The following is a 27,996-nucleotide window of genomic DNA, read 5'->3' as shown; positions in this document are numbered from 1 at the left end:
ATAAAATTTTAGGAGAAGACTATTGCACTAGAAAACCCAAAGAAAAAGGTCACAAACATATACAATGTCACCCTTTTCAAAAAAAAAATGATAAAAACCTACATATAAAGACTAGTTTTGCGAAGATACAACTTCAACAATCGGCCAATGGAAAGTCCAAATGAATATTCCGAGTACCATCCTCAGTAACAATTGTTTGCTGGTTCTCTCAGATATCACACTAATAATTACAGTCAATGTGTCCACCTCCAAAATGCATATACCACCACAATCGTAATGATCATACCGGCATAAGCAATCCATTTGTCTACACGATGACGCCTCTCAATAAGCTTTAAGACAGAATTAGACAGACCCACCGTATTAAGGATGTCCAACGCTTTCCTTTGTGCTCTCTGCAGACACAGAAATCAGTTATCAGTAAAGAAAAGAACATCTAGTAGTCCAAGGAGAACTCGACGTTCAAACTTATTTCGACACTTGGGTCTATTTGGATGCCACAACATGTCATCCAATTGAGATCTGGTGTAGTATGGTGATTTTTTGTTTTTCTTTTGTGATCACCACTTTCGAGTTACATTCTTAACTATCATGAAATATTTGATTCTTCCATCTTTTCCACATAGCAAGTACCACCTGTTATGTGATTTATCATATTAATCATTTAAAGGTAAGTTATATTATACTGCGGTAGACATTAGTACAACACCGCATCAACCAATTACGACATGCCAGCTAAAGGAAATGAAAGAAGCACATTAAACAAGATATCAATGCATTCAAACAGGCCCTATTTTTTCCACATGGGACCTAACTTGCAAATTGATTATATTTGGTCTCAGATAAGCTCAAGTCGATTAAATTCATGCTGATCTCTGATTTTGAGAATGTCTCATACAAGTAGGTGATCAGTAATTACCTTCAAGCGGTCCCTCTGGTCGGCATACTTCGATAGAATAGCCACTCCAGTGGCATAAGCTTCCTCAAGCATTATGGAGGAGTTTCGAGCTGATTGCATTGCTTGTGCTTCCTCATCAAATATCCTCAGAACGTGAGAGGAGTCCCCATTCTGCAACAACCATGTTGAATCCATTCATTGCAATCAATCATACATATAACCTCTAATATTCCATTAAAACAGCAAGCCAAATTATCCTTATTTCATAGAGGACCAACAACTATGCAGGTGGAAAAAAATAACTGATATTAAAACTTCTTTTTTATATTCCAAATCAAGGAATTCTTACTGCTCTTTCCAGTAACTCTGCCCTTTCTTTAGCTTCGACCATTCGCTTTTGTTGGCGCATTAAATGCTTGTCAAGACTCTCCTTCAGCGAGTCAACCTCTTCTGCTAGCTGTTCCAGTTTTCTGTAATGACATATAATATGTCAAGGATTAGTCATAATATGTAAAGAATTATCAAATCTTTGCTGTTTCTGGTCAGAGCTTCTAAAAAGCCTCTAGCCCTGCATTACGTATTTAGGGATAAGGAAGCTTAGATGGTAAAGACTACGGCAATAAGTACATACTAGTTTAGTACCAGCACGATGCAGCGGATAGATATTAATGTTGAAGCAATTTTTTTTTTTATCATCATGTATTATTGACGATAGTCTAGAGAAGAAAGCTTGCAATAACAATTCATCAAATATATAAAAAGCAATCCTGTAACTATCAAATGAGGAACATGAATTTCAGGAAAAAAAAGAAAATACAAACAATAGAGTATACGGTCAAATACTGATTTGCATCATTGATGAAGAAAATAAATATTTTTTAAATCAAAATTTAACAACAGAAGATCAATAATAAATAAAATAATATCAAAAAGGCATAGAAAAAAGTATCCATCCATATGAAACTTAAAGAGCAAATCAAAGAAAAATCAAGAATGCACACATTGGCATCACCAACATCGTGTGAGAACCTTATTATTCAATCTTTCAAAATAACTGAAAAAAACTCTTAGGTAGTAAGAAAATGAAGTAATAGACAGTGAGGTTTAGTTAAATATATGAAGCGATAGTTATAAGAAGGGAGCTTAAGGCGCGACGAAAAAAATTTCTTTTAGAAATAGGCAAATTATGATCGTTTAATACCCAGCCACAAAAAAGTATCAATCAAATTATGGAGAAAGGCAAGAAATTCTCAAACAGTGAAGTAATAGTCAAATAACCAACAACTAAAAGAATACTCCAGCACAAAGAAATAGATAGGGTAGAAAATAATGCCAGGACCTCCACACATTGAAAAAGTTTCAAAGTACACAAAAAAAGGGGAGAGAAAACTAAAAAAATTCAAAAGCAACATATACTGGAAAATCGCATTGGAGCATAAAATTCTTTTCTTTTTTCTTGTGATCAAAGCTTATACTAAAACAGTAGAATGGAAAACCACAAAGTAATTACTCTAAAATAACACTTTTTGTTAGCAAAATCTTCTTTGATTTGTATATACTACGGCGGTGTGAAAAAAGAAAGTGAAGCTGTTTTTAACAAAGTACTAATGTAGTGTAAGTACTTACTGAATCGTCTACACTCTATTAACACCAGCAAACAAATAGCAATTCTAATTCCCTAATGTCCTGATCAAATTCGAATCAGCCTATAATATCATCGCTCACTATTTCCACACATTCAATTCAACCATAGATAAAAATTGGTAGTTCATTAATAATTTCAAGCATCTAATTAGTTCCGATGGCTTCAACAAATCTGAGCATTTGAATATGAGAACGGCTCAGGTGATACGGTCCTCAGTTTACTGCATAGTGCTGCATTTGACATGAATGATGCCATCCAACCAATCTTAATGCGAACCACCATCATAGTAAGTTTTTCTTATTTCAGCGTATAGTCGAATTAGCTCCAGTATACAAATATACGGACTCATCAAGGTTTCAAATTGGGCCAACCAATCAGAACCAATTACATGTTTAGAAATGATGATAGATGATTTTCAAATTCCTTGCTATCTCCAAGTCCACCATTTTGTTTTAATAATCAACATATCGCTCAACCTAAGTAGCACTCATTTTATTATGGCGACTGCAAAGAAAATAATCGCATGCTACCCACCCTATAAAATATCAACTTAATCCAATGCCACCCACCCTACAAAAGATCAATTTATCCTCTCTTACCAATGCTTAAATAAATTCCATTCAAGAATGAATGTCCACAGCACCTGCATCCAAACTACCTTAAATAATAGTGTTGGTTGCATCCAACCTTTTCTTGCTATTCAATTCCTGATATGGAACTTTAAATAACTCAAAGAAAATAACAGGAGGTGCCCAATTAAAAGGAAATTCAACTATTTACCGCATAATCCGTATTTTAATTTTCAGATAATCTGATTATATAATTTATCACCACCTCTTCATGCTATAAAATAAAAAAATCAAAATGTAAGGATGCGGAAAAATATAGGCATTTTCTTTATATTGAATTAAGTTTCAAATCGGCATTTCATCAAACACATACAAACCAGTAGCTGAACAATAAAATAACAAAGATCCGTTCTTCAATAACGCTTAAACATATTTTTCCAAATCCCAAAACTCTGTACATTCAACACAACAAAAATTTTGGACACCCATCAAAAATTCATATTTGTTTTCTCTACTAAACATTCAATCAGTAAATACTTGATACCGAATTAGTTTATCGAAACCATGTGCAGTCAACACAACAGATAACCACATAAAAACACATAATAAATAAATAAATGATTAACTAAATAACTAAAGAAGTGTAGAGAAGTTTATATCTATATCTATGCAAGTTTATAGGAATGTATTCATACATGCATCCTTTGAAATTGCACTTATTTAGTTATTTAGTTAATCATTTATTTATTTATTATGTGTTTTTATGTGGTTATCTGTTGTGTTGACTGCACATGGTTTCGATAAACTAATTCGGNCTAAATAACTAAAGAAGTGTAGAGAAGTTTATATCTATATCTATGCAAGTTTATAGGAATGTATTCATACATGCATCCTTTGAAATTGCACTTATTTACAATTAAATTGCATCAAAAAGACATAATACCATCAATAATAGCACCAAAACTCTATCTTTTGATCCACGAATATGCTAGAAGAGCACATTAACAGCTCCTTGATGTCAGATTCTTCATAGGGTATTAAACTTGTGGACAAATTAATTTATAGTTTGCACAAAATAAAAAAAGAAAAACCGATCAGATCGATGCCAAAGGATTCAAGCTCCAAACCCAAAATTATAGCAACATAAACCTCAAAAGGATCATAAAGAGAGGAAAAAAAATGTTCTTCAAGTGAGATTCTTCAGCTAAATTTGCAAAACTTACCTAAAAGTTTGAGGGATAAAGCGATCCGATCCCCACAAGACGCCCCAAATCGCACTGTGAGCCCTCAAGTAGCTCAACCGAACCTTAATCAGATCACAAAGAGGGAGAGAGAGCCAAGAGGCGCCGTCACTGATCGCGAGGAAGGGTGGCACTAGGGTTTTAGACTACGCCTAAGGATGTCTCCCTTCCCTCTCCACCTTATATAGAGGAGCAGAGATCGCGGAAGCGAGACTGAATTACATACGCAAAGGCAGGTAGGAGAAATGGCATAGAACAACTCTTCGACTTCAACAGATGCAAGAAACCAAGGCGGCGAAGAGAGGAAATGGTCGGGAAAGGAGAAGGAACCTCCGCGCTCAGGGCCCATAGAATCCGAAGCGACGATAGCGGAAACAACAAACCGGTTAAATGATAAGAATAGAACCAATTTTAAGGAGAGCACTAAGAAGCATGGGTCCCACAGGCTAAAGAAGAGAAATAATCCATAAGCTCCAGCAAAGTACAGTTTAAGCAATATGAAAGTCCACCAAGAAGGAATGTTATTTTCACATTTAATTTTGAGTTCGTCAAAAGGTGGAACATGATAATGGGAGAACAAAGTAGGCGTAAGGAATGTAACACAAAATGCAAAATAGTTTATACCACGACTTAGTGACAGATAATGTAGATTCAGGCTGATTGCACTTTGTGATTTTCAGGAGAGGACAGAAGGCTATAGATGCTACCAATTAGAATATACAGTGTCAACATGCCCAAAATAATTTCCCATAATACAGAATACCTGTCACTGCTGTTAGTACGGCCTTAATAAAGATAATCCAACTATAGGCAAAAGGAGATAGACAAAGTTGAGCACATATTATTTGATAAGCTAGTACTTGGATCAGTACGTAGTGTTTTAGATTATAGGCATTGGTTTACAGCAAAATGCAAAAAGCCTCAAAATTTGTTAGATGCTTGCCAAAGAGCACGAACAGTATTGTGCATATCTAATTACAAAGCAAAGAAAACGAGTTAAATAGTGTGCGGCAACCTGTCTCTCTTTTTCTTTTCCTTGTTTTTTCCTGCTAATCACAACTAAAGCGTCCTTAACATTCTCTCCATTTGGTTGAAGAAAACCTACTTTGAGCAAAAATTAGTTGAACTGCACTCAAAACCCAGATAATGATAGAGCAGCTTAGTGCATTGATCATATAACGTATCAAAAGTGCATGCACTACATCTCAAATGCGCAAGAACCATCAGTCGTTATACATTAACAAGACTTATACATGGCTTATTTTACCACACATGAGTCGTACAGCACCGTAATACTGAATAATTATCTCACAACCCCTACCACTAATCAATACACGCAAGATCAAAACACTAAATTTTATGTCTTAAAATTTTCAAATGCTTTACTAAATCAAGGAACATTTCTAAAAATTTCTAAAAATCAACAAAATTTTTCTCAGAGCAAATGATCATCGGTTCTCATTTGTCATTCTTTTGATATTAGTCATTTCAATTATGATAAGATAAAAAAAAAAGGGTTCAAATTTTCTTTGTTCTCAACAAAGGTACAACGAGTTGATGTGGACGAGTGGAAAATTTTGATCAAATTACCATGACTAATCATGTAATTTCAGCCATTCTAAAAAGCCATGTTCTGGCTCCAGCCTCCAGGCTTACAGTTTTTTTCATGCATTCAAGAATCGAATTCCATCCGAATTTGTTCACTCTGCACAATGAATGCCTCACAAGTAAGAACCAAGGACTACACAAAATCATTATATTTAAAGGGATAATCCAGAAAAACAATCATAAATAAGAGAAATCAACTTCCACGGAACCTTAATTATGTTAGTGAACTTTTCTCAACGCATACATCTTTAATTAGAACAATCTATTCCTTATCATTATTTTTCTTAAACTTGCCAGTGGTAGCATATCCTTTCTTTGCTTGAACCGAACCGGATTTGTTGAGCGTGGGCACCAACCCGAACCGGCTCAAGTCCTTCACATGTTTCTATCTTTTTTTCTTGAACCGAACCAGATTGCTTAGTGTAGGTGCCAACCCGAACCGGCTTAAGTCCTGCTTAGCGTAGGTGCCAACCCGAACTGGCTTAAGTCCTGCTTAGTGTAGGTGCCAACCCGAACCGGCTTAAGTCCTCTATGTATTTCTATCTTTCTTTCTTATCATTATTTCCCTTAAATTTGCCACGTGGCAGCATGTCCTTTCTTCGCTTGAACCGGACCGGATTTGCTAAGTGTGGGCACCAACCCGAACCGGCTCAAGTCCTTCACATGTTTCTATCTTTTTTTCCTTAAACCGAACCGGATTGTTTAGTGTTGGTGCCAACCCGAACCGGCTCAAGTCCTCTATGTATTTCTATCTTTCTTTCATTGAACTAGGTTAATGTGCCCAAACCAACTCAAGTTTTTCTCTTTGTTTGTTTGAACCGAACCAGGTTCCCTCTTCTTTGCTTGAATCGAACCAGGTTCCCTCTTTCTTATTTTTGAACCAAACCGGGTGAACCTGCTCGAATCGGCTCAATTTTTTTTTTCTTTGCTTGAACCTAACCTGGTTCACTCTTTCCTTGCATGAACCAAACCGAGTCAGACCTTTCCTCTTCCTTAGGCTGTTACGTTCCGGCCGAACCATCCCTTTTCCTCTTCCTTGGGCACAATGGATCCTTTTCCTTGCCACCGCTTCTTCTATCACCGTTTCTTCTTCTATTCTAGCTGTTTGTGGTGCCGGAATCAAACGATGGATTTCTCCCCTCACCGCCGCTTCTTTCATCGTCTTTTCGTCTTCCTTCGTCGCCGTTTTCGATTTTGGATTAATCCACTATGGGTGAAGCGTTTCGCAGCAGAGCTTCCTATACCCTAACACATGTCCATTCGGCTATACAATAACACATATGACATCCATTTTTTCCTGTATCTGATAACCCAATCCTTTTTCTCCCGTAAGCTATAAAATTTTTATACTATTTTTATTTTTTAATTTTATCTACCCGTAATCCTAGCCGACATTAACTATTTTTTAATTAACATAACTTTTTTTCCCTCAGGAAAGTGACGGTGATTTGCATTGTCGTTCTACATTTGTTTGCTTCTGCATTGCTTCCCTGTTATTGTAAGTAATTTTCAGCAATTTGTGTTTTGTTTCAAAAATATATTTACAATTTAAATAACTATTGCATCTCTTCATGTGCTTTTTTTAATTATAAATTTATTGCCTGTAAGTATATCTCCAAATATGTATAAATTGATAGATAATGTATTTATTAACTAAATTGAAAGACAAGTCTATGCTAAAATATACGGTCACCGTGTAATTTTCGGCAACTTGCATTTTCTTGCAGAGATGGATTCTTCCATAAATGTCGACATCAGCTTTCGCCGGTTGCTTCGTAATATCTGTTTGCAAATTTCCTTACCTCCCCCGAGATACCGCATGACTATAGATGCTGATTGTTGATTCTGTTCTTATGTTGATGTGGAAGTACCCAGAAGTAGCCGATTTATGAAGATAATTACATGTTATGGTGCTTCAATTTCTGAGTCGAATCAAGCTAAAGAGATGCCGCATGTGCAGCTATTAGGAGGCTTCGTAAAGAATTGGGATTTAAAGTTAGAGATGTTAATTTTGAGAACAAGAAATATTATAAGAACTTACATGATCGTATTTATGATGAGCATTTGGAACTCCAAAATGAGTACGAAATGTTTAATTTGAACTCTGATCTTCTCAAAAAGTCTTATAATTTTTTAATTGAAGAAAAATAAATAAATTGTCACTGCCTTGAAGGAAATTAAGGAAAGTATTGATGCTGCGCTTTCATTGATCCCCCTAATGTTGATCCGATGGAAGAAGAACCCACTGGACATCCGGCAACATCAGGTACTGTAGAAACAACAGCAACAACTAGTGATGATCCGGAAACGCCTCCTAGTTATTACAAGATCTAGCCTTTCTCCCGTTTGACGAAGATTATTGGATACAATTTGTTCTCTCTTTTTTTTCCCGACCTACTAAGTATGTTATTAGGTTGGTTTTGCATCTCGAATTTCAGAAATAGTCTTTGTCTACGTTTAGGCTTGAATTCTGTCACATGTTTAGGTGTCTTTCTTTGTTGTTTTGCCCTTCTTTGTGTTGGTGATAGTCCTTTTAATAAAATTATGAAGAAAAGGAAATTGCAACTAAGTCTATTGTTGCTGGATTGTTGTTTACATTGTCTGCATTGTTCATACTATTGATATGTTCCATCTACTACACAATAAAATAATGTTGTTGTTCATGTTGTCGGTCACGTTCATGTTGTTGCTGCTTTCTTTTTTCTTTTTCATCTTTAAATTGGGTGTTCTTTTGCTATCTATTATATTCTCTACTTCTTCTTATCCATTCAGTTTTTACACTTGATTAGTAATGTAATATACTGAAAATTTTGAGTTGCGATGCTAACTTTGATCTGGAAGATCAAAGTGAAGTTTAAATTGGATGTGCATCATTCCCGAGTGATTTTGGAGGTGTGGGAATGATTTCTGGAGGTAATTGAGTGTTTGATGCAAATCGGGCGCGAAACGAAATTAGAAGAGAGTTTTGGTTGACAAGGTTAACTTGGATTCAATTGCTCAAAGAGAAGCAATAATGTAAATGTGGTATTCCCAAACTAAATTGATAGCTTGGGGATAGTGTTTGGCATGTTTTGGAGGTACTTAGATGGATTCGGAGTGAACTAGACGCGCAAAAAGGCCTCCAATTGCTGCTGCTGCCAGGCTGCTGCTAGTGCAGAATTTTACATTGAGTACCTCAGCCAGTACCGGTACCAGCATGCGAAATTTGCTGGACTGCAATGCACTTTTGGCTATTTAGGGGGTTAAGTTGTAAAATTCCAGTCTTATCTCTTTAACCCAGGTATTTTACAGGTGCCCACGTACCAGGGGCTCCTTCCTACAGCCTTCTTCTTATCTATTTCGCCCTCTCTTTCTCTCTCAACCCTAGAAGCAAGTTGGTGAAGAAGAAGTTGGAGAAGTGCAGATTTTGGTGTTTTGAGCTGAAGAGAAGGCTTTAGAGCAGGGAAGCTAGCTGTTGGAGCATCGAATTAAGGTAAACTTAATCAAGTTATGATTAGGGTTTAGTTCTTTACATTGGAAAGAGGTTAATTTGGGGTTTTATAGCTGTGAAAGCTCGTAGAAGCATAAAAAAACTGCTTTGTGAACATGATGTTCTGGGATATGGATTAGAAATGCAATCAGGGATAGATTGATCTTATTCCCTGTTTTGTGTTATGGTATTTAACATAGAGAGGTGTTTGGGCTATGAATTATTGGTAGCTAACATTTAGAATTGCTTTAGAGAGAGTTGTAAGCAATAGAATTGCTAATTCTCAGCTTGTAGTGGCTGTGAGGAAAAGCTTGGTAGAGAAGAATTTCGAAGCAGATTTCTTGCTGTTGGAGCTGAGAAGAAAGCTTTTGGAGCAGGAAACTAGCGGAGGAAGTTTAGGAATTGAGGTAAGAAGTTGTTTCTCAGCTGGGATTTAAGCTAGTTACACTCTAAAGAAGTTTAAATTATAAATCTTGATTGCTAAAGCATCTTGAATGCTATGGAAATCTAGAAATTATGCTAAGTTGATAGCATATAGAATTTAAGTTGCTAGTTCTATGGTAAGTTGGAGTAATTATTTATCGAAAAGGAGTTTGAATTGGAATTCCTGGATGCTGTGTAAACCAGGGAGTTAACAATATGTATATGAGTTAAAGTTGTTAGGGAACCTAATAATGAAACTATACGTATGTTATATGTAAGCTAGGCTGCTGGGAATTGTGATGAACCAGCATGCAGGTTTTTGTTGAGGGTTGTGGTAAATCCTCTAAACTGTTAGTTTTGAGGTTCTTGGACTAGTTAAAGTTGAGTTACTTTATATGTTGTTGTAGAGTGGTGTAGTAACAGTTATGTGAGGCCTAAAATTAGAAATGCAATTTTGCAAGATTGAGGCTCTAGGTTGGAATTGATCGCGTGAAAACCTAATAGAGGGTAAAACTGACGCGTTGGAAAGCTCAGATCGGCGTTTCGATGAGCCTACGGCAAGCTAGTGAGGAAAACCTCATTTTAGCTTCGTTTACCGCGAGCGAGGGTCGTGATGGTTCATAAAGTGCGGGAAGTGGATTTCTCGCACTCCGGCATTAATTAAAGGTGGGTGGTGCTTTCCGAAGTCATCGAATGACCTATTATGTTTACGCCACTTTTCTTGAGCATATATGGATTGTATATGTTTAGTTGAAATTCATGCATTATAGGATTGAGCTTGATATGTGATTAGATTGACATGTGGTCTATTTGTATACCTTGAAAGCAAAGTACAGTTGGACAATGGTTAGTAAACATAGAACCCTATAGATGTATGAACTTGTAAAATGTGTGGCATTAAAACTAGATGAACTGATTAGCATCTAGAGTTGGACATGTAAATCTAGCATAAAGAGCTAGTCAAAGTGTGGCATTGTCAGTGCATCCTCTAAGTGAGGATTGGATCATACTCACATTAGTCTAATGCTCAAGGTAAGGTCTCTCCTCCTTGGGCGATGAGCTCCGGAGTGTGTCATCAACTCGGTTGATCGTATAAGTCTTCCCAGTAGACGGTCCCATCGGGAGGCAGCTTAGGGCCCGACAAAAGTGATTGAGTTGGTAAGTTATAGTTAACCAAATGGTTAACCAGATTGATTGGGTAATGGTTATTAATAGCATGCATGCATAATTTTCATCTGTTATATATATTGTTCCTTTCAGCTTTGTACAGGTATTGTAGTAATTACATGTTATAGTTGGTTACTATCTGTTCTTTTCTTTGCCTATATATGCCTGAGTAAACTTAGTAGGTGAGTCGGCGAGGTCGGCAGCCGAACCCACTGGAAATTTTTAGTAGTTCTCACCCCACTAACCATGCAGGTTCTAGCTCGTGCGGGGTGATTGAGGATCGTGACAGAGACAACGCGCTATAGATAGCAACATCTATTGAGTATAGCTATACCTTGTATATTTCATCTGTTTATAGTTGATGAAAGGAAATGTAAGTTATTCATTGAGAGATGGCAATGTAAATGTGTGAATGCATAACCTGTAATGTAGCACACGGACCTGTGCAAATTGCGAGGTTCGAGTGGTTGGATGTGTTTCAAGCTTTTCTACACTTGGTGGAGGGTCGTAGAATGTTTCCGACCTAAAAAGTTCGAAAACCTGAGTTCTGGACTAGTCCTGAGAGTTTTTACTCTCAGGGACCGGTCCCTGGCTAGGAGAGACCGGTCCCCCCGGAACAGTAGTGCGGCAGCCTTGAGGCAACCGGTCCTTGGCGGATGAGACCGATCCCCGAGCGCGTCCATGCGGGGAGAGACCGGTCCCATGCAGGGAGAGACCGATTCCCGAACGTTGGATTTTCGGGGCAGGCCGAGAGGCCGGTCCCAGATCGGAGAGACCGGTCCCTCAGTCCGAAAACTGCCCAGTCCGAGCTGATGCAATATTGGGAAATTGAGGGGCCTCTTTGGATTTTGTTACATTTGATGGCCTACATGGCCATTTCACCCTCTCCCTTTTCTCATTTCTCTTTCTCTCATTCTCCCAACACCCTAGATAGAGACGGAGAAGAAGGAAGAGAAGAAGAAGAAGGAGAAGAAGAGGAGGAGGATCTAGCTTGAGAACTTGGAGCATTTTCCTCTCCTTCTCTTCCCACCTTGTTGATGCTTGGAGGCTTGGATTTGGAGCTTGCAAGAGAGGAGATCTTCACTCTTGGAGCTTGGATTGGAACTTCTAAAGAGGTTTGTTGCTTGTTCCTCCCCTCTAAACCTAGTTTTGGTGGATTTTGGGAGATGAAACCCTAGAATGGAAAATCTAGGGTTAAATTGGGGCTTTTTGATTTAGGGCTTTTTGTGCTAATCTATTTGGATTAGAACCTTGGTTTAGGTTGCTTTGGGAGAGATCTAGCTTCCATTTGAGCTTTGGGAAGGGATTTCTACACTATAGGTGAGAGTTTAGCCCTCTATGCCTAGATGGTTAATGATTGAGTTAATAGTTGTTCGTTTACTTCTTGTAGCTCACTTTTTGATGCTTCTAGGGTGTTAGGAGCTTAGTGGACATCTTCGTTGGAGCAAACGAAGGGTTGCGCGAAGTTCGGTGGGTTTGACCTAGCCTAGCATATGAGAAATTCTCATATCCGATGTTCTATACTTCGTAAAGTAGAAATTCATGCATTTCCATGATAAATGTATTTATTGTGAATTTTAGAATGCTTAAAATGCCTACATTGTATATAATACATTTTTGGACCTCTATGTAGCAGAGAGTGGCATGTGAGACTTATGCATGTGCTTAGCATTCTAGATAAGACTCAAGAGCATGTTTTATATAGTGAGAATGAGAAGGATAATGTGCATTTAGACATAACTCTCATGTTGGACATAGGACCATACATAATGCCGTGAAGAGACTTGAAACTTACACTATTAGCTTACTATTGAGCCAATGTCATAAAGGGGCATTGGGCGTGTGATGTAATTGGGACAAGTGAAACCTAGTGTCATAAAGCAGCACTAGTGTTGGGACTGAATTTGGACTTAGCATAATGTAATGAAATCAAAGAACATAGATGTACATGACGCGTGATTTAGTAAGCTAATGTCATAAAAGGGGCATTGGGCTTGGATTTGACGTAGTAAAGCTATGGTCATTGACATAGAAATGATTGAACGATTAAACCTCATATTGAGACATAGAACTAGACCTTCGGGTTACAAGTGACTTTTACCATGTTGGAGACATGATGATTGGATACTTGAGACGATGATATTGCTTGTTTGCCATTTGTGCTCATTCGCACATGCTTGTGAGGGTCGCTCCCTACAAGTCGGCACTCCGGAGTTGACCTACGCGACTTATGATCGCTCGTGCGGTATCGAGAAGCCTATGGGATCGGGAGGGATAGGCTCATTTCCAGAGTGAAAATGCTGGAGCTACCACCGACACTTAGGCGGCGCAAGCCGGACTACACTCGTGTAAGTTCCAAAACAAGATTGAACTTGAACATAACCTCTTAAATTTGAATCACTGCTAAATAGATCATAGCAGTTGGATTATTGGACATACTCATAGTGTGGCTTTGAGATATTGGGACATGTAGTATACTTGATAGGATTACTTATCGCATCTTAGTATACTTGGTAACTGATGAGCGTATTTACCCGACATTGGCATATTCAAACATGATAGCATTGATATACATCACGTTTACCTGTGGCATAGCATTTCACTCATGCTTTCAATTCTGCAGTTTATTATCATCTATTACTACTATTGTTGCTTATCGTACTTACCCTTTTCTTTTGAAGCCTAATGGTGCATTGAGCTGAGGTCAGTAATTGCCCACTAGGAACTATAAATTATAGTTCTCACGCTCTCTATTTTATGTTTTATTTCAGAGCCTTCCACGCCGGGAGAGGCTAGGGACCGTGGAAAGGGTATTGCCTCGAGTTAGCTGCTTCGAGGGACGCGTCTATAGGTGGTCTACCACTCGTTGTTTTCATTTTAGAAAGGTTGAGAGTTTCACCCATGTATAGAAACCACCCCTTATTGTACCCTTTTGGAGATGATTATTGTACTACTTTATGCTTACTTTTAGTGGATTACTTTACCTTCCTTCTCTTGTTGTTAGTATTTAGTTGTTACACTTGCTTTGATATCTCTAGTTGTTGATTATCTCTCGCTTCTCTTCCGCTGTTGTTGTAGACGCCTTATATGTGCAGACATATGGCGGGTCTGGGCGCGCTACCGGGAGGGCCTTGCCGTCTCCGGGGCGTGACATGTAAGCTTTGTATTTGATTTAAAGTACTCAAGTTACAATGTATGAATGGTTTAGTTAGTTTACTTTCATTTGCTTGTGTTGCTTACCTTCGTGTAAGCCATATATACTGGAAATTTTTCTGGGCATTTCATTATACATGTTTAGTTGTTGTTGCTGAGCCTTAGGCGAACAGAGGAGGTTCTGTTCGTTTGGCGTCTGTGTGCAGGACCAATCCGACCAAATTGGCGGTCTCGGGACGTGACAAGTAAGGTGGGCAAAAATGAAGAAAGAAAAGATATTTTTTAAAGAAAATCCTTTGTAGAAAAAAGAACCAATATATTAGTTATTTCCAATTTTGGAAGGGTTCCCTTTGATTTAAGTTGGTTGCTTCTTCTTCTATTGGTGTATCTTCATCACTTAGTCTTTTGTCTCTTCTCTAGATTGTAGAAGGTTCTTTTTCTAATTACATATTTTGTTGACTATATTTCATACTGACTAATTCCTCTATCAGCTCTACTACTTAGTTCTACTATTTCCCTTTTTCATATGTAAAATGTTGATGCTTTTTCTTCTTATATTCTCTTATTCCTTTTATTCTTTTTATTTTAGATGTTCTCCAAATTTTGCTACTCCTAAAGATTAGCGTACTTTCTTCATCTACTCCAATTACTGCAGATTTCCTAACTCTAAAATACGAGTTTAAAATTTATTTCAGTACATTATAGAACTTAAATTTAGGCTTTCCTTTGATTTGAGTTGACTGTTGCCTCTTTTATTGGTGCATTTTCATCACTTAAGTTTTTTTCTATCTTCTCTGGATATTTTTAAGCTGATTCTTTTTCTAATCCCATATTCTGTTGGCTAGATTTTTTATGCTAATTGATTCTTCTATCAGTTTTGCTACTTCCTATTTTGAAATATAAAATACAGATTCTTCTTCTTATATTCTCTCACTCTTTTTATTTAAGAATGACTTTGAGATATGAAGAAAATCTCTTATTCCTATTATTTTAGATGAGAGAGTCTAAAATTAGGCTCTTGTATAAGCAACATAACTAATAAAAATATCAGAGACAACAATCTCTTCAACTACTGATACCCACCAATTTAGTTTGATTGGGATAAAAATTTCAAATTGAATTAATGAAAGAAAACCAACTGAAATTAACAAGGACAAAAAGGGATAAAATATGTAGCAGCAATATCTCGGCGGGTTGCATCTTTTACCCACATTTGAGAAATTGATCCCAGCAAATTCGTCAGCTCGACGCAGGCTCATTCCTCACAATCAAGAGCCAACAACTACACAAAATCGATATACGACACGGAATAAGCATAGGCGAAGAAAGAAGGAACGAGGTGAGTTACCAGCAAACGCACATTTATTAGATAATAATCGTGAGAACGCTGATCTTGAGATCAAACCAAATCATGAGCAAACCATTCTTCAAATCATAATAACATTCCCCCGATCCCCTAATTTCCCATCAATTCAATTCTGCCTTATTTAAAAAATAAATTAAAAATAAAAATAAATAAATCTCCAGATCAACCCACTGAATAGCATAGCATAGCATAGCATAGCAGCAAAACCTAATCAAGTTTGAAATGGCTAGGGTTTCCAGATCAGTTACCTCTTCCAGAGATCCCGCTGGCCCTTGGCAGCGACGGATCGCCAGAGGTGATCCATCTCGGCGCAGCGTGACCGGATCTGGGCGATATCCCTCTTGATGGCGAAGGCGAGCTCGGGCGAATCGGCGCCGACCCCGAGCGAGGGCGACGATGAGGAGGAGGAGAAGGAGGAGGATTCGAGCCGTTCGAGCCTCTCGAGCCCATCCCTCGCGCGCAGGAGGAGGCGACGTGCGCTCTGGTAGATCTCCGAAAGGGTTCCGCCGCCGCTGCCCCCCTCGCCGTCCATGGGGATCGTAAGGACGAGGGCTTGGGTGATCGAGAACAAGGGAAAGGAGGAGATCGGGAGGGAGGAGCTGCAGGGGAGTACGGGTGTCTCGAAGGATCGATGGGAATCCGAACTGAAAAATCTAATAAATGTGGATAGGGCTATGAATTTTGTATTTTATTCGATCTGAACCCGACTCGAATCTTAATTTATTATTTTATTATTATTATTATTATCTATATTTATACTATCTATATCTAGAGGTGTAAACGATGCGCGAACACGAACCGAGAGCCGGGGTCCATCGTGGTTCGCTCGTTTATGTAAACGACCCGAACAGAGCTGGTCGTTAAAGTACCGGGAGAGCCGAAAATTCAGCCTCGTGTTCCGCTCGTTTTATTAATAGCCAAACACGAGTTGGCTCACGAGCTGGCCACACAACCATAAATTAAAATAATTAGATTAGAAAATATATATAAAAATAAATGTTATTAATTCTTATCTATTAGACTTTGATCTAATATTTGAAACTTTGACATATAAATAAGTTTTTTATAATTAGCTCGCATTTATATGTTTATTTACTAACAAATAAATAATAAAAAATATATATTAATAAAATTATTTATTTATATATAAAATATAAATTAAATAAAGTATATAAATATAAAATATATGCATTCGAGCTGTTATCGAGCCGAACACGAGCGAGCTGACCCCAGCTCGTGTTCTCGTTTATTAAACGAGCTGAAAAATCTAGCTTGTGTTCGGCTCATTTACTAAACGAGCGAGCCGATCTCGAGCTCATTTCGAGCCGAACACGAGCTGACTCACGAACAGCGAGCTGGATTGCCACCCCTATCTATATCTATACTATATATAAAAGCATGTATTTCGTAAAATAAATAATAGAATTAAACAAACTTTTATTTCCTCTTTATTTCTACAACAGAAAAAAATTTATGCTTATCCAAATTTTTACCAATCTGAAAATATCTACTATAAATTTTTATTTAATTCTTTTTATCTCTAACTGTAATATAATATCTATACTATCTAGCACGTATTTCAAATTTCGATATGTCAGCAGACCCATTTTTAGGGGAAAAAATTTGATTCCTCTTTCCTTACATAAAATAAATAACATAATAAAACAAACTTTTAATTCATCTTTACCTCTAAAATAAAAAAATATATATACTTATTCAAATTTTGCCAACCGAAAGATATCTATTGTGAATCTATATTTTAATTCAAAATTTGTTTAATTTTTTTTTATCTCTAGAATAGAAATAAATTCATACTTATCCAAATTTTTGCCAGAATATCAATATGCTCTATCCATCTATTTTACATTAAAATTTAAATTTGATCCGAAGAACCTTCATGTAGGGGATCTCGCGGTTTCGCAGCATCTTCACCTCACAAGCTAAGATCCTCACAGGCTGCTCCTCGAAACTCAAATCCTCCCTCAGCTCCAAAGGCATCGCATTAAGCACATGAGCCGAATCATGAATGTACTTCCGAAGGATTGATACATGAAAGACGTTGTGTACATCCGATAGGTTCGGTGGTAGAGCAAGTCGGTATGCCACCGGGCCTACACGTTTCAAAATCTCATATGATCCAATGAATCGGGGGCTCAACTTGCCCCGGATTCCAAATCTTCTAATCCCTCGAGTCGGCGAGACTTTCAAGAGCACATGATTTCCAATCTGAAACAAAGAGTAAAAGCTAATTATATTATTCTATTATGCCCCGAGAGTGTAAATTTGGAATGAATCGATGTCAACGTTCACAAGAACCAAAACCGGAACAACATTAGACTACTAACTTGCGCCCTAACAGTATAAATTTGCAACGAGTACTTTCTCTCATTCTATCGAACAAAGAGTAAAAGCTAATTATATTGTTCTATTATGCCCCAAGAGAATAAATTTAGAACGAATCGATGTCAACGTTCACAAGAACCAAAACCGGAACAACATTAGACTACTCAGTTCTGTCCTAACAGTATAACTTTGCAACGAGTACTTTTTCTCATTCAATCGAACAAAGAGTAAAACCTAATTATATTGTTCTATTAAGCCCCGAGAGTGTAATGTTGGAATGAATCGATGTCAACGTTCACAAGTAAAATACAAGTGTATAAAGAGAAAAATATCTAGCTATTACAACCATTCAACTTTTTTACATCATTTGGTTACATTACATTTTCATCTTCCAAAATGTAATTACATGTTCTTTTCCAAATACATCATGGCTCTCCNAAGACCCCTTTTTAGGGTACTACAGGCCTATTTATATATTTTCCCCTTGTGTTCAGTTATTGCACGATCGGCCATCTTCTCCGGATTGGAAGGCCACGTTCGGCCGATTGGAACTGCCATTGGGAACTGCCCATAACTGCTTACGGTTATCATTTTTCAAATAATCACAGCTCATATCCCCTGGCGCGTTTTCCGTGCTCCCGATCCAGCGATATATGGACTCGGTGTGCCAACTGTCTGCGCCGTATTGGTTCAACAACAACCATTCAACTTTTTTACATCATTTGGTTACATTACATTTTCATCTTCCAAAATGTAATTACATGTTCTTTTCCAAATACATCATGGCTCTCCAATGCCTATCCCAAATATATATGGTATCTAGTACACGAGGGTACTCTAATGCATAAAGGAAAGCTACTAGCTAACTCACTCAGGGCGTTATGCCCTTGCTGCGATCCTCGCTCGGCTCGCCCCTGTGTGTACCTGTACCCCAAAATCACATGGGGTGAAAATTATATAAATATAGTTTCCAGTGGGTTCGGCCGCCGACTCCGCCGATTTTTTCACTAGGTCTAAGCTGGCACAGATAGAAAGATAGATAGATACATAGAGAAATAAACTATAACTACTCTATCATGCCACCAATGATGATGATGCATGCAACAACTACTATCATGCTAGTATCATGTCATGAGTATGAAAAGGTACATAGCAATGCAATCTACAACATACATTATGTCTACTCAAGATAATAATGCAAATTTACAATGCATTTCATGTTTATTACCCAATCTACTTGGCTAACCCGTAGGTTAAGCCCTCGACTCACTCTTATACCTCGGTGGAGCGACCACCGACAAGCGAAAACAGACTAGTGAGTATGATCCAATCCTCTCAAGAAGATACCCTATCTACTAGGGTCAATGTGCCTCTGCTGCACAATATACAATGCATCCTAGATGCCGGGACCTCTTGTCACTCCCCGGGACCGGCAGAGGCCCTACCGAGAGCGCGCCCAGACCCGCCATATGTCTGCACATATAAGGCGTCTACAACAACAGCGAAAATAAAAGCAAGGAATAGAATAAATAAAACGAGTAGCAACTAACGATATCAGAGCAAGTAAGTTCTATCATCTAAACCAGAGTAAAAAGAAACATAGCTAAACCATAAAAGTAAATATAAGTAGTACAAAATCTATCTCAAAGGTACACAGAAGGGTGGTCTCTAGTACACTGGTACAGCTCTCAACCTCTCCAAAAAGAAATACATCGAGAGGTAGACCACCTAAACTCGTCTCTCACTGAAGGGCTAACTCGAAGCAACGCCCTTCCCACGGTCCCTAGCCTCTCCCGGCGTGGAAGGCTCTGAAAGAAAACATAAAACAGAGGGCGTGAGAACTATAATTTATAGTTCCCAGTGGGCAATTACTGACCTCAGCTCAATGCACCACTAGGCCCCAAAAGGAAAGGGTAAGTCGAAAGCAATAGTAATAACGAGTAATTGCATTTATGAAAGCATAATGAAAATGCTAAACTATTACTTGCAATTAAACATGGCATTTATGTAATGCACAATTATCTTGTCATGAAGGATATGTCTCTACTTAGCCATAAATAATGTCATGGTTTGCTTAATGAAATTATGAGGATTATCCTTTATCATAGCAACATTGTTTATATGAATGCAAGTAAGCAATGTCTCCTAGCATACAACATGTATGTATGTATACCCAAAGTCCAAATCTATACTAGAAGCAAGTCCGAGTAATCCAACTACTACTCTCTATTTAGTAGTGATTATAACAAACTCATCCCGTGTCGATTTCCATTTCCAATTAAGGACCTACCAAAGGTAGTCCAGCTTGTGCCGCCTAAGTGCCTGTGGTAGCCCAACATCCCTACTCTTGGAATGTGTCTGTCCCACTCGACCCCGTAGGCTTCTCAATACCGCACGAGCGAACATAAGTCGCGTAGGCTAACTCCGGAGTGCCGGCTTGTAGGGAGCGACCCTCACAAGCATGTGCGAATGAGCACAAATGGCAAGCAAGCATAGTCCAAGTCTCAAGTATCCAATCCTCATGTCTCTAACATGGTATCGTCACTAGCATCCCGAAGATCCAGTTTAAGTCACAAAGCGAAGTTCCAAACACTCACTACGCCTAGTGCCTCTTGATGACACTTAGGCAATTTGATGTTCAACATAAACCAAGTCCCGCAATGGCTCTAACCACTAGGTTCACACATGTCCCGAGCTCGATGCCGCTTGATGACATTAGCTCTCTAATTCGTATACATTCTACTTCAATACCTCTATATGGCAATCTTGTCATCTTTCATGTCACAATTAAATCTAAGTTTAAATGCATGAATCAAGGCTCATTTACGCTATAGAAGTATGAAACCAAGTCTCGTATAGAATGCCAAATGCAAACCAAAGCTCTCTCAAGCAACTCTCTACTATATAGAGGTCCAAATTTTACTATATGCAATATAGGCATTTTAGGCATTCTAAAATTCACAATAAATACATATAACAAGAATATACATACTTTTTCAATTAACAATACTTAATTCATCACAAATGAGAATTTCTCATTGTGTGACTAGGTCAAACCCACCGAACCGTCGCGTAGTGCCTGGTTTCGCCGAACGAAGTTGTCCACGAACCTCAAAATACCCTAAAAGTATTGAGCAAAGAGATACACGGGCATTACGATCAACTATAAGATCAAACTTTAACAAACACAAGAATAGGGTCAAAACTCACCTCTAGTGCAAAATCTCTTCCTAAGCTCCAAAAGAGAGCTAAATCCCTTCCAATCCAACCCAAAGGAAGGCTCTAATCCAAGTGATCAAGCTCCAAAAGCCCTAGGTCCAAAATATCCAAAATAAACCCTAAAATCCCAATCTAGGGTTCCATCTCCTAAAAACCAACAAATCAAGGTCTAGAGGAGGGAATGAGCAACAAACGTCCTTAGAAGCTTCAATCCAAGCCCCAAGGGTGAAGATCTCCTCCTTTGCAAGCTCCAAGTCCAAGCCCTCAAGCACCAACAAGGTGGAAAGAGAAGGAGAGGAGAGAAATGCTCCAAGTCCACCAAAAACCTTATCCTTCTTCTTCTTCTTCCTTCTTCTCCTTCCTCTTCTCTCTCTAACAATGGTGGGGGGAAATGAGGGTGAGGACAGAAATGAGAATGAGAGAAGGTGGTGTGGCCATATAAGCCATCTAGTGTAACAAAATCCAGAAAAACCCCTCAACTTTGCATTCTATGCAAAGCCCGGTCTGGGCAGATTTCGGGCTGAGGGACCGATCTCTCCCTGCAAGGGACCGGTCTCTCGCTGCGAACCCGAAAAACCAGCGTTCGGGAACCGGTCTCTCCCCGCGCAGGACCGGTCTCTTACTGCGAGGACGCGCTCGGGGACCGGTCTCGCCTGCTAGGGACCGGTAGCCTTGCCGACAGCGCAACATTGTTTACTGGGGGACCGGTCTCTCCATTCAGGGACCGGTCCCCGAGAGTAAAAACTCTCAGGTTTCGTCCAAAACTCAAGTTTCCGAACTTTTTGAATCGAAAAACATTCTACGACCCTCCACCAAGTGTGGAAAAGCTCGAAACACATCCAATTACTCGAACCTTGCAAATTTGCAAAGGTCCAGTGCGTCACACCTCTACTATCCCAAGAACCATGTCATGTTTACTATACTAGACTAGATGCCACTCGTTCAGTCGTTGTAGTAATATCTTCTAACTAGTTGACATGCCACTCATTCAAGTTTAGTATCTCTACTACACTTATGGAGGCTCTAGAAATGCCCTTCAACGAACTTTACGACGAAGTCTCGATCTTCTTGGATCAAAATGATGCTCAATCGGCCTTATTTTGTCGATAGCTCTTGACCCACTTGACGAATGCAAAATCCGACTTCGCCCCCGCGTTTAGGCACCTAGCAATTAGGTTTACAAGGCCTTAAATGAGATCAATCTCATACCTTACCAAAAAACCCCTTTTTTGGAGCCCTAGGGTTCACATCTTGCCATTTGCATTTTGGAACCTCAACTCTAGCTTTAATCCACCAACAATGGTACTTGGGGTCCATTTGACCCCAATTCCGAAGCTTAAAACCCAAAAAACTTAAGTTCCACAAGCTAGGGTTTGGTAGCTTACCTCTAGAGCTACTCCAATGGTGAGGAGAGGAAGATGAAGATGCTCCAAGGCTCCTTGAGCTTGATCTCCTCCTCCTTTTTCTTCTTCTCTTTCTCTTCTTCTCCTTCTCTTTTCCTTCTAGAGAGAGACAGGGAGCAAGAGAGTGTGAGAGAGTGAGGGAGAAATGAGGGTTGGAGAGAGAGAGGGGGCCTACATACCCCTCTAATGTAACAATATCCAAATAAATCCCTCAACTTTCATCTCTGTGCACAGCCCTCACTGGGCATTCTGCGCCCAGAGGGATCGGTCTCCCCGACCTGGGACCGGTCCCCGAGAGCTTCAGCTCGAGTCACGCATTCGGGAATCGGTTCCTTCCCGAGAAACCGGTCCCGGGAGACCGGTCCTTGACTGAGAGACCGGTTCCCGAGAGCAGGATTTTCGAAACTTAGCCAAATTTCTGGCTTTCTCGCTGGGTTCGCGTCGAGAGACCGGTTCCCGAGAGCAGGATTTTCGGAACTTAGCCAAATTTCTGGCTTTCTCGCTTGGTTCACGTTCAGGGACCGGTCTCTCCCTGCCAGGGACCAGTTGCCTCAAAGATCCCCGGAACCACCAGCCGATGGAACCGATCTCTCCCTACCAGGGACCGGTCCCCAAGCACAATTTTGCTCCAGTGCAGGTTTTGCACTATTTGCTCTCGTGGACTCGTTTCCAATGCACTTTTAGTGATTTTGTCATCTTTGGCTTTTCCAAAGCACACCAACACGACACTTGGTCGATTTTGAACGAAGTTTAACTCTCGAATTTCGAGAATTCACTTCCTTACACCACGTTGTTTTGGGGATTACAAGTTCACACGCAAGCGGTGCGGCGGCGCGAGGAAAGGGCATAGCTCCGTAAATAGCGCCCTACCCCGAGACCAGAGATAGTGGTACCCTGATGTGGTCTAACTTAGGGGTTTAAAAGACAAAGAACAAACTTATATTAAGTGTTGTAATAACTAGATTGTAATTTGAAAGTTGAATGTAAGCAAAATGTAATATGTTAAGATACATGTGAGTTGAATGCTTGTAATAGCTTAGTATTTATGTTTTTGATACTTCCTAATGCAATCTATGATTGAATGTTGTTCCTAGTTGGAACCTGTTGTATTGTATCGATTGTGACGCCTAGGACGTACAGGAAAAACTCTGTCCGTTCGGCGGTCTGTTGGCGTCCCCGAATCTGACCAAATAGGCGGGTGTCGGGGCGTGACATATATATATACACTAAGTCTAATACCCAATTGTAATATACCGAAAATTCGAAAAATAAATATCGAACTTTAGTCAAGTTGACCAAAGTGCGAGGATGGTACACTTCGGAAAGTCAGAAGGTGTTAAAACGATCAAAAGTGCGTTGTGGACGGTTTTCGAGAGCTAAAGAATCAAATTCTGGAAAACTGCAGATTTTCAGCTCTTGGGGACCGGTCCCTGGTGGGAGAGACCGGTTCCCGAACGCGTATGAAATGAGACCGCCGAAAAATCGGCTAAGTCCTGAGAAAGTAGCTCTCGGGAATCGGTCCCTGTCCGAGAGACCGGTCCCCGAGAGACCGGTCCCCCAAGGAGAGACTGGTTGCACTGCGCGCAACAGCTCTGGCTGTGCTGGGATGACCTTCGGGAACCGGTCCCTGAAGAAGAGACCGGTCCCTGCCTGCGCGATCAGCCCAGTTCGGGCAGTGCATTAAAGTGAAAGTTGAGGGGTTTATTAGCAATTATGCAACCCAATAGCTATGTATGAGGGCAAATGAGATATTTCTCTCATTTCCTCACCCTCTCACACTCTCTTCTCTCCCTCTCTCTCTCTCTAGAAGGCAAACGAGAAGAAGAAGAAAGAANACCAGAGTTGTGTCGGGTTACATTTTGTAGTAGAGTACCCTATGTTCATCTTTTGTATTTGATGACTAGTGATGTTGAGAAAAGAATGTAATGTGTATTTTGAGGTAAATGTGATGTAAGAAAGAAATGATGAAATGAAATGTAAGGAATTCGAAAATGAACAAGATGAATACAACGTATATGATCAAAAATGAATCATAGTCCAAGCGAATGTTTAGTTTTCCTTTCTTTCACTAATGGCTATTACTTACCCTCGTGTAAGCCGTTTGTATATGTTTCCGCTATTTCTTTTCTCTATTGATGAAAATGTACATGTGATGAGCCTTGGGCGGATAGGGAAAACTCTGTCCGTTCGGCGTCTGTTTGACGTGCTCGGGCCGGCCCAAATTGGTATCGGTCCCGGGGCGTGACACCAATCATGTTCTTTCTTTATTCTAATTGTCCACACCTAGGATTCACAATTTCATGACATCTAGTCCTTGGTAATCACACTTATCGAGTTCTCTAATTTTTGTAATTTTTGCTACAATTCATTGGCCTATGTTCATTATCCACATCTAGGCATACATATATATCCATCTTATATGTTCTCACATGCCTATGTCATTATCCAATGGTAGGTAACATCATCTAGCAACATATGATTTATGCATTCATATTTACAACTTATAACTTACCATTACATACATGCATCAACAATAATAGCATACTTTACTTTTTTGACATGGAAGCGACCTAGTTACTTCGGTGAAGCACAACCCACCTCACAAAGCCTCATAATTGCTTGTAAACACTTGTAATTACGCCAACCTCTTGTATCTCCAAGCTTGCTCCCAAGCTTTCTTTACCCTAAACAAGAGATCCATTCGTTACCACTTTCGAACCACTAAATGATTTTTCTTTTTGAAATCAAGTGGCCTTACATGATTTTCTATACCCTCAATTAAGGTTTTAAAGGGTTAAAATATTTTTAGAACCCTCCACAAACAAATCCCTCTGTCAACCTGGAGATTTCCAAACTCAATGGAAAAATCCAATTCTATTTGCTAATCTCTACAATTTGTAGCTTATATTAGCCTAGAGTTTGATAGGAATCTATTTAGAAGGTTTAGACCCAAAACCCTAGCTTAAAACCCCAAAACTCACCTCGAGTCGAAAGCACTCCGAGCTACCAAGCGCCCAAGAACTCGATTCATGCTTCTCCGAGCTTCCCAAGTTCAATCTCCACCAAGATCTCCAAGTTGGAGAAAAAAGAAGAGAGTGAGAGAGATGAGCTCCTATCTCTCCCTCAGTGTGCATGTGTGTGTGTTCTGCGGAAGAAAGGGGAAGGGCACCCCTTTAAATATGCCTCCGTATGAAATTACCCACCTATCCCTCAAAATCAGCATTCTACAGGGCTGAGTACTGGTACTCAGGTTGGCGTATCGGTACTCGGGCACCTAGTATCGGTACCCGATTTCTAGTACCTCAAAACCCGAATGTTGAATTTCCAATTTTCTACTGCGTACCGGTACTCAATTTCTAGTATGGTACCCATTACAAACTCAGTACCGGTACTCAGGTTTGATTCCTCAAAACCCGAGAGCATGTTTTTCTCATTTTGTATTCCTTACCGGTACCCAGATTTCAGTACCGGTACTTAATACAAAATCTGCAACTTAGGCAGATTTCAGCTTTTGAAACCCGTTTTCGCGTCCGGTTAGCGCCGAAAACACTCGAATGCTCCCCAAACTTCACCGGAACTACTTTAATAGCTTTTTAAGCTAATGCCCACCAAAACTTCATAATTGTAGAAGTTCGATATACACTTCTTATAACTATCAAACCACATAATCAGGCTGCCAACCTTTCTGCCGAAGTCACACCAAATTTAGTTTTAAAAGCCTCCCATATGTCATAAGCAGTTGCGTACTGCTCATATTCACAGAAGAAATCATCCTGCACGCTGCTCAGCAACGTAATGCGAGCAATACGATCCTTCTTAAGCCAATTATGTTCCATCTCTCGACGAGTCTCATTGCTAATACCCTCCGTGGGTTAGTTCATCTTATTACTCAAGTTTTCAAGACCTTTTGCTCAGCAAGAACATATTAAATTTTGTGGTGCCAAATATCATAATTATCACTGTCTAATTTCTCACCTTCGATCAAATCAAAAACAACTTATTTTGACACCATAGTATCTCACTAAGTTCACATAGTACACAAAAAATGAAAATTATTTTAAAAATTAGCACACAATACATATATTAAACTTTGCCGCATCTCTAATTAAACAAACTGAGAAATTAGATCATAGTTGTGTAAAGAAAAATTTCGCTGTGCTCATAATCACACTACACCCTATGCCTAATTTTTCATAAAATTATGGGCTTACGGAGTAAAACATATAATTTACTCTATCTTAATACAAACTCTCGCTTGACTAAGCATGCATAGAAAAATTTATACTATGCCAAAAGCTTCATCCATACATCACATGAGGCATAATAAATTTACCCCAAAAAAATTAAATGCATGCAATGTGTATCATCAAGGCATAATCAAACATCTAATATGCTCCAAAAAAATATATCTCCAAAATTTCCTCCCTTCTCTTTTCGTTTATTTTATTTTATAAACAAATATTTTACTGTGCAAAGGCCCAATTTTGGTGGGACAAGGCAGGTCGCCTGCAGGCCTGCGTAGGGCAGGCCCCCTGCGGGCCTGCAAGCCTGCACGGGCTTGCGGGCTTGCACAGACCTGAGAACCTTGGCGGCCCTGCATGGGCCAAGCCCAAGGCAGGCCTCGCGCGCAGGGACCCACGTGGCTCACTGCGTCACAGCAAACCCTTTTTTATGAAATAAAAAGGGAAACTTTGAAATTTAATATTTTTTGATCCACAAGCCCAAATCATGCATAAACTATTTCACTGGAAGGCTTATAAAGAGCTGTACCAAACCATGCAAATTCTACAATGAGATATACACTACACAGCAAACAAGCCATTTATAAAGTTTTGATTTATTATTTTATTTTTCACATAAAATACAAAATCAAATCAAACCAAATTTTGCTCATATAATCTACAACATAAGTGGCATAAGATGTGTAAATATCATGCTATTATATTCACCCTGCCATTAACACCCACAACATGGAAAAAGAATTCTAAACAATGGCAACTTTAGATCTACACATACAATCTTGTTAAAAATTTATCTAGGATACGAAATCAACCAAGTAATGTTCCGATACTAATGTAGAATACAACGGAAGTATTCGTTCATATTTTTACGAAAGCGACTCATGCTAGAACGTGATAAGTTCCGGATCGTAGAGGTTGATTTACGTATCCTCCAATCGTCTACGAAGGTCTTTTAACGCTCCAAATCAGTGGTAGATCAAGCTACAAACGAGTTAGATCTATAATCCACCATTGAAGACCGTCTGGTAGATAGAGCTATGAACGAGTTAGATCTATAATCCACCATTGAAGACCCTCTAGAAGCAATAGTTAATGGAGGATATAGTTTCTCTCTCTCACACAAGATGGCTCATTGTAAATTATCTACAAATTATTTTTTTCTTTTTTTTTGTTTATATTTTATGACAAAATATTCTATAAATTTATAATGGATTTTAACACTTTAATAGATAAGTAGAAAATTAGGATGAA

General features: G+C 39.0%; 1 protein-coding gene across 1 annotated transcript; it reads right to left on the bottom strand.

The window, feature by feature from the left end:
* On the bottom strand, positions 74–16,162 carry LOC109722545 (membrin-11-like). The gene is made up of 4 exons (XM_020250636.1): positions 15,788–16,162; positions 1,248–1,368; positions 920–1,069; positions 74–395 (listed from the first exon to the last, which is right to left on the bottom strand). The coding sequence occupies exons 1-4, from the start codon at positions 16,069–16,071 to the stop codon at positions 234–236; spliced, it is 717 nt and encodes a 238-aa protein (XP_020106225.1). The 5' UTR covers positions 16,072–16,162; the 3' UTR covers positions 74–233.

This window comes from Ananas comosus, linkage group 16, assembly GCF_001540865.1.
Source record: "Ananas comosus cultivar F153 linkage group 16, ASM154086v1, whole genome shotgun sequence".
Lineage (NCBI taxonomy): Eukaryota > Viridiplantae > Streptophyta > Magnoliopsida > Poales > Bromeliaceae > Ananas > Ananas comosus.
The sequence above is the reverse complement of the archived record's forward strand: the minus strand, read 5'-3'. Positions and strand labels throughout refer to the sequence as shown.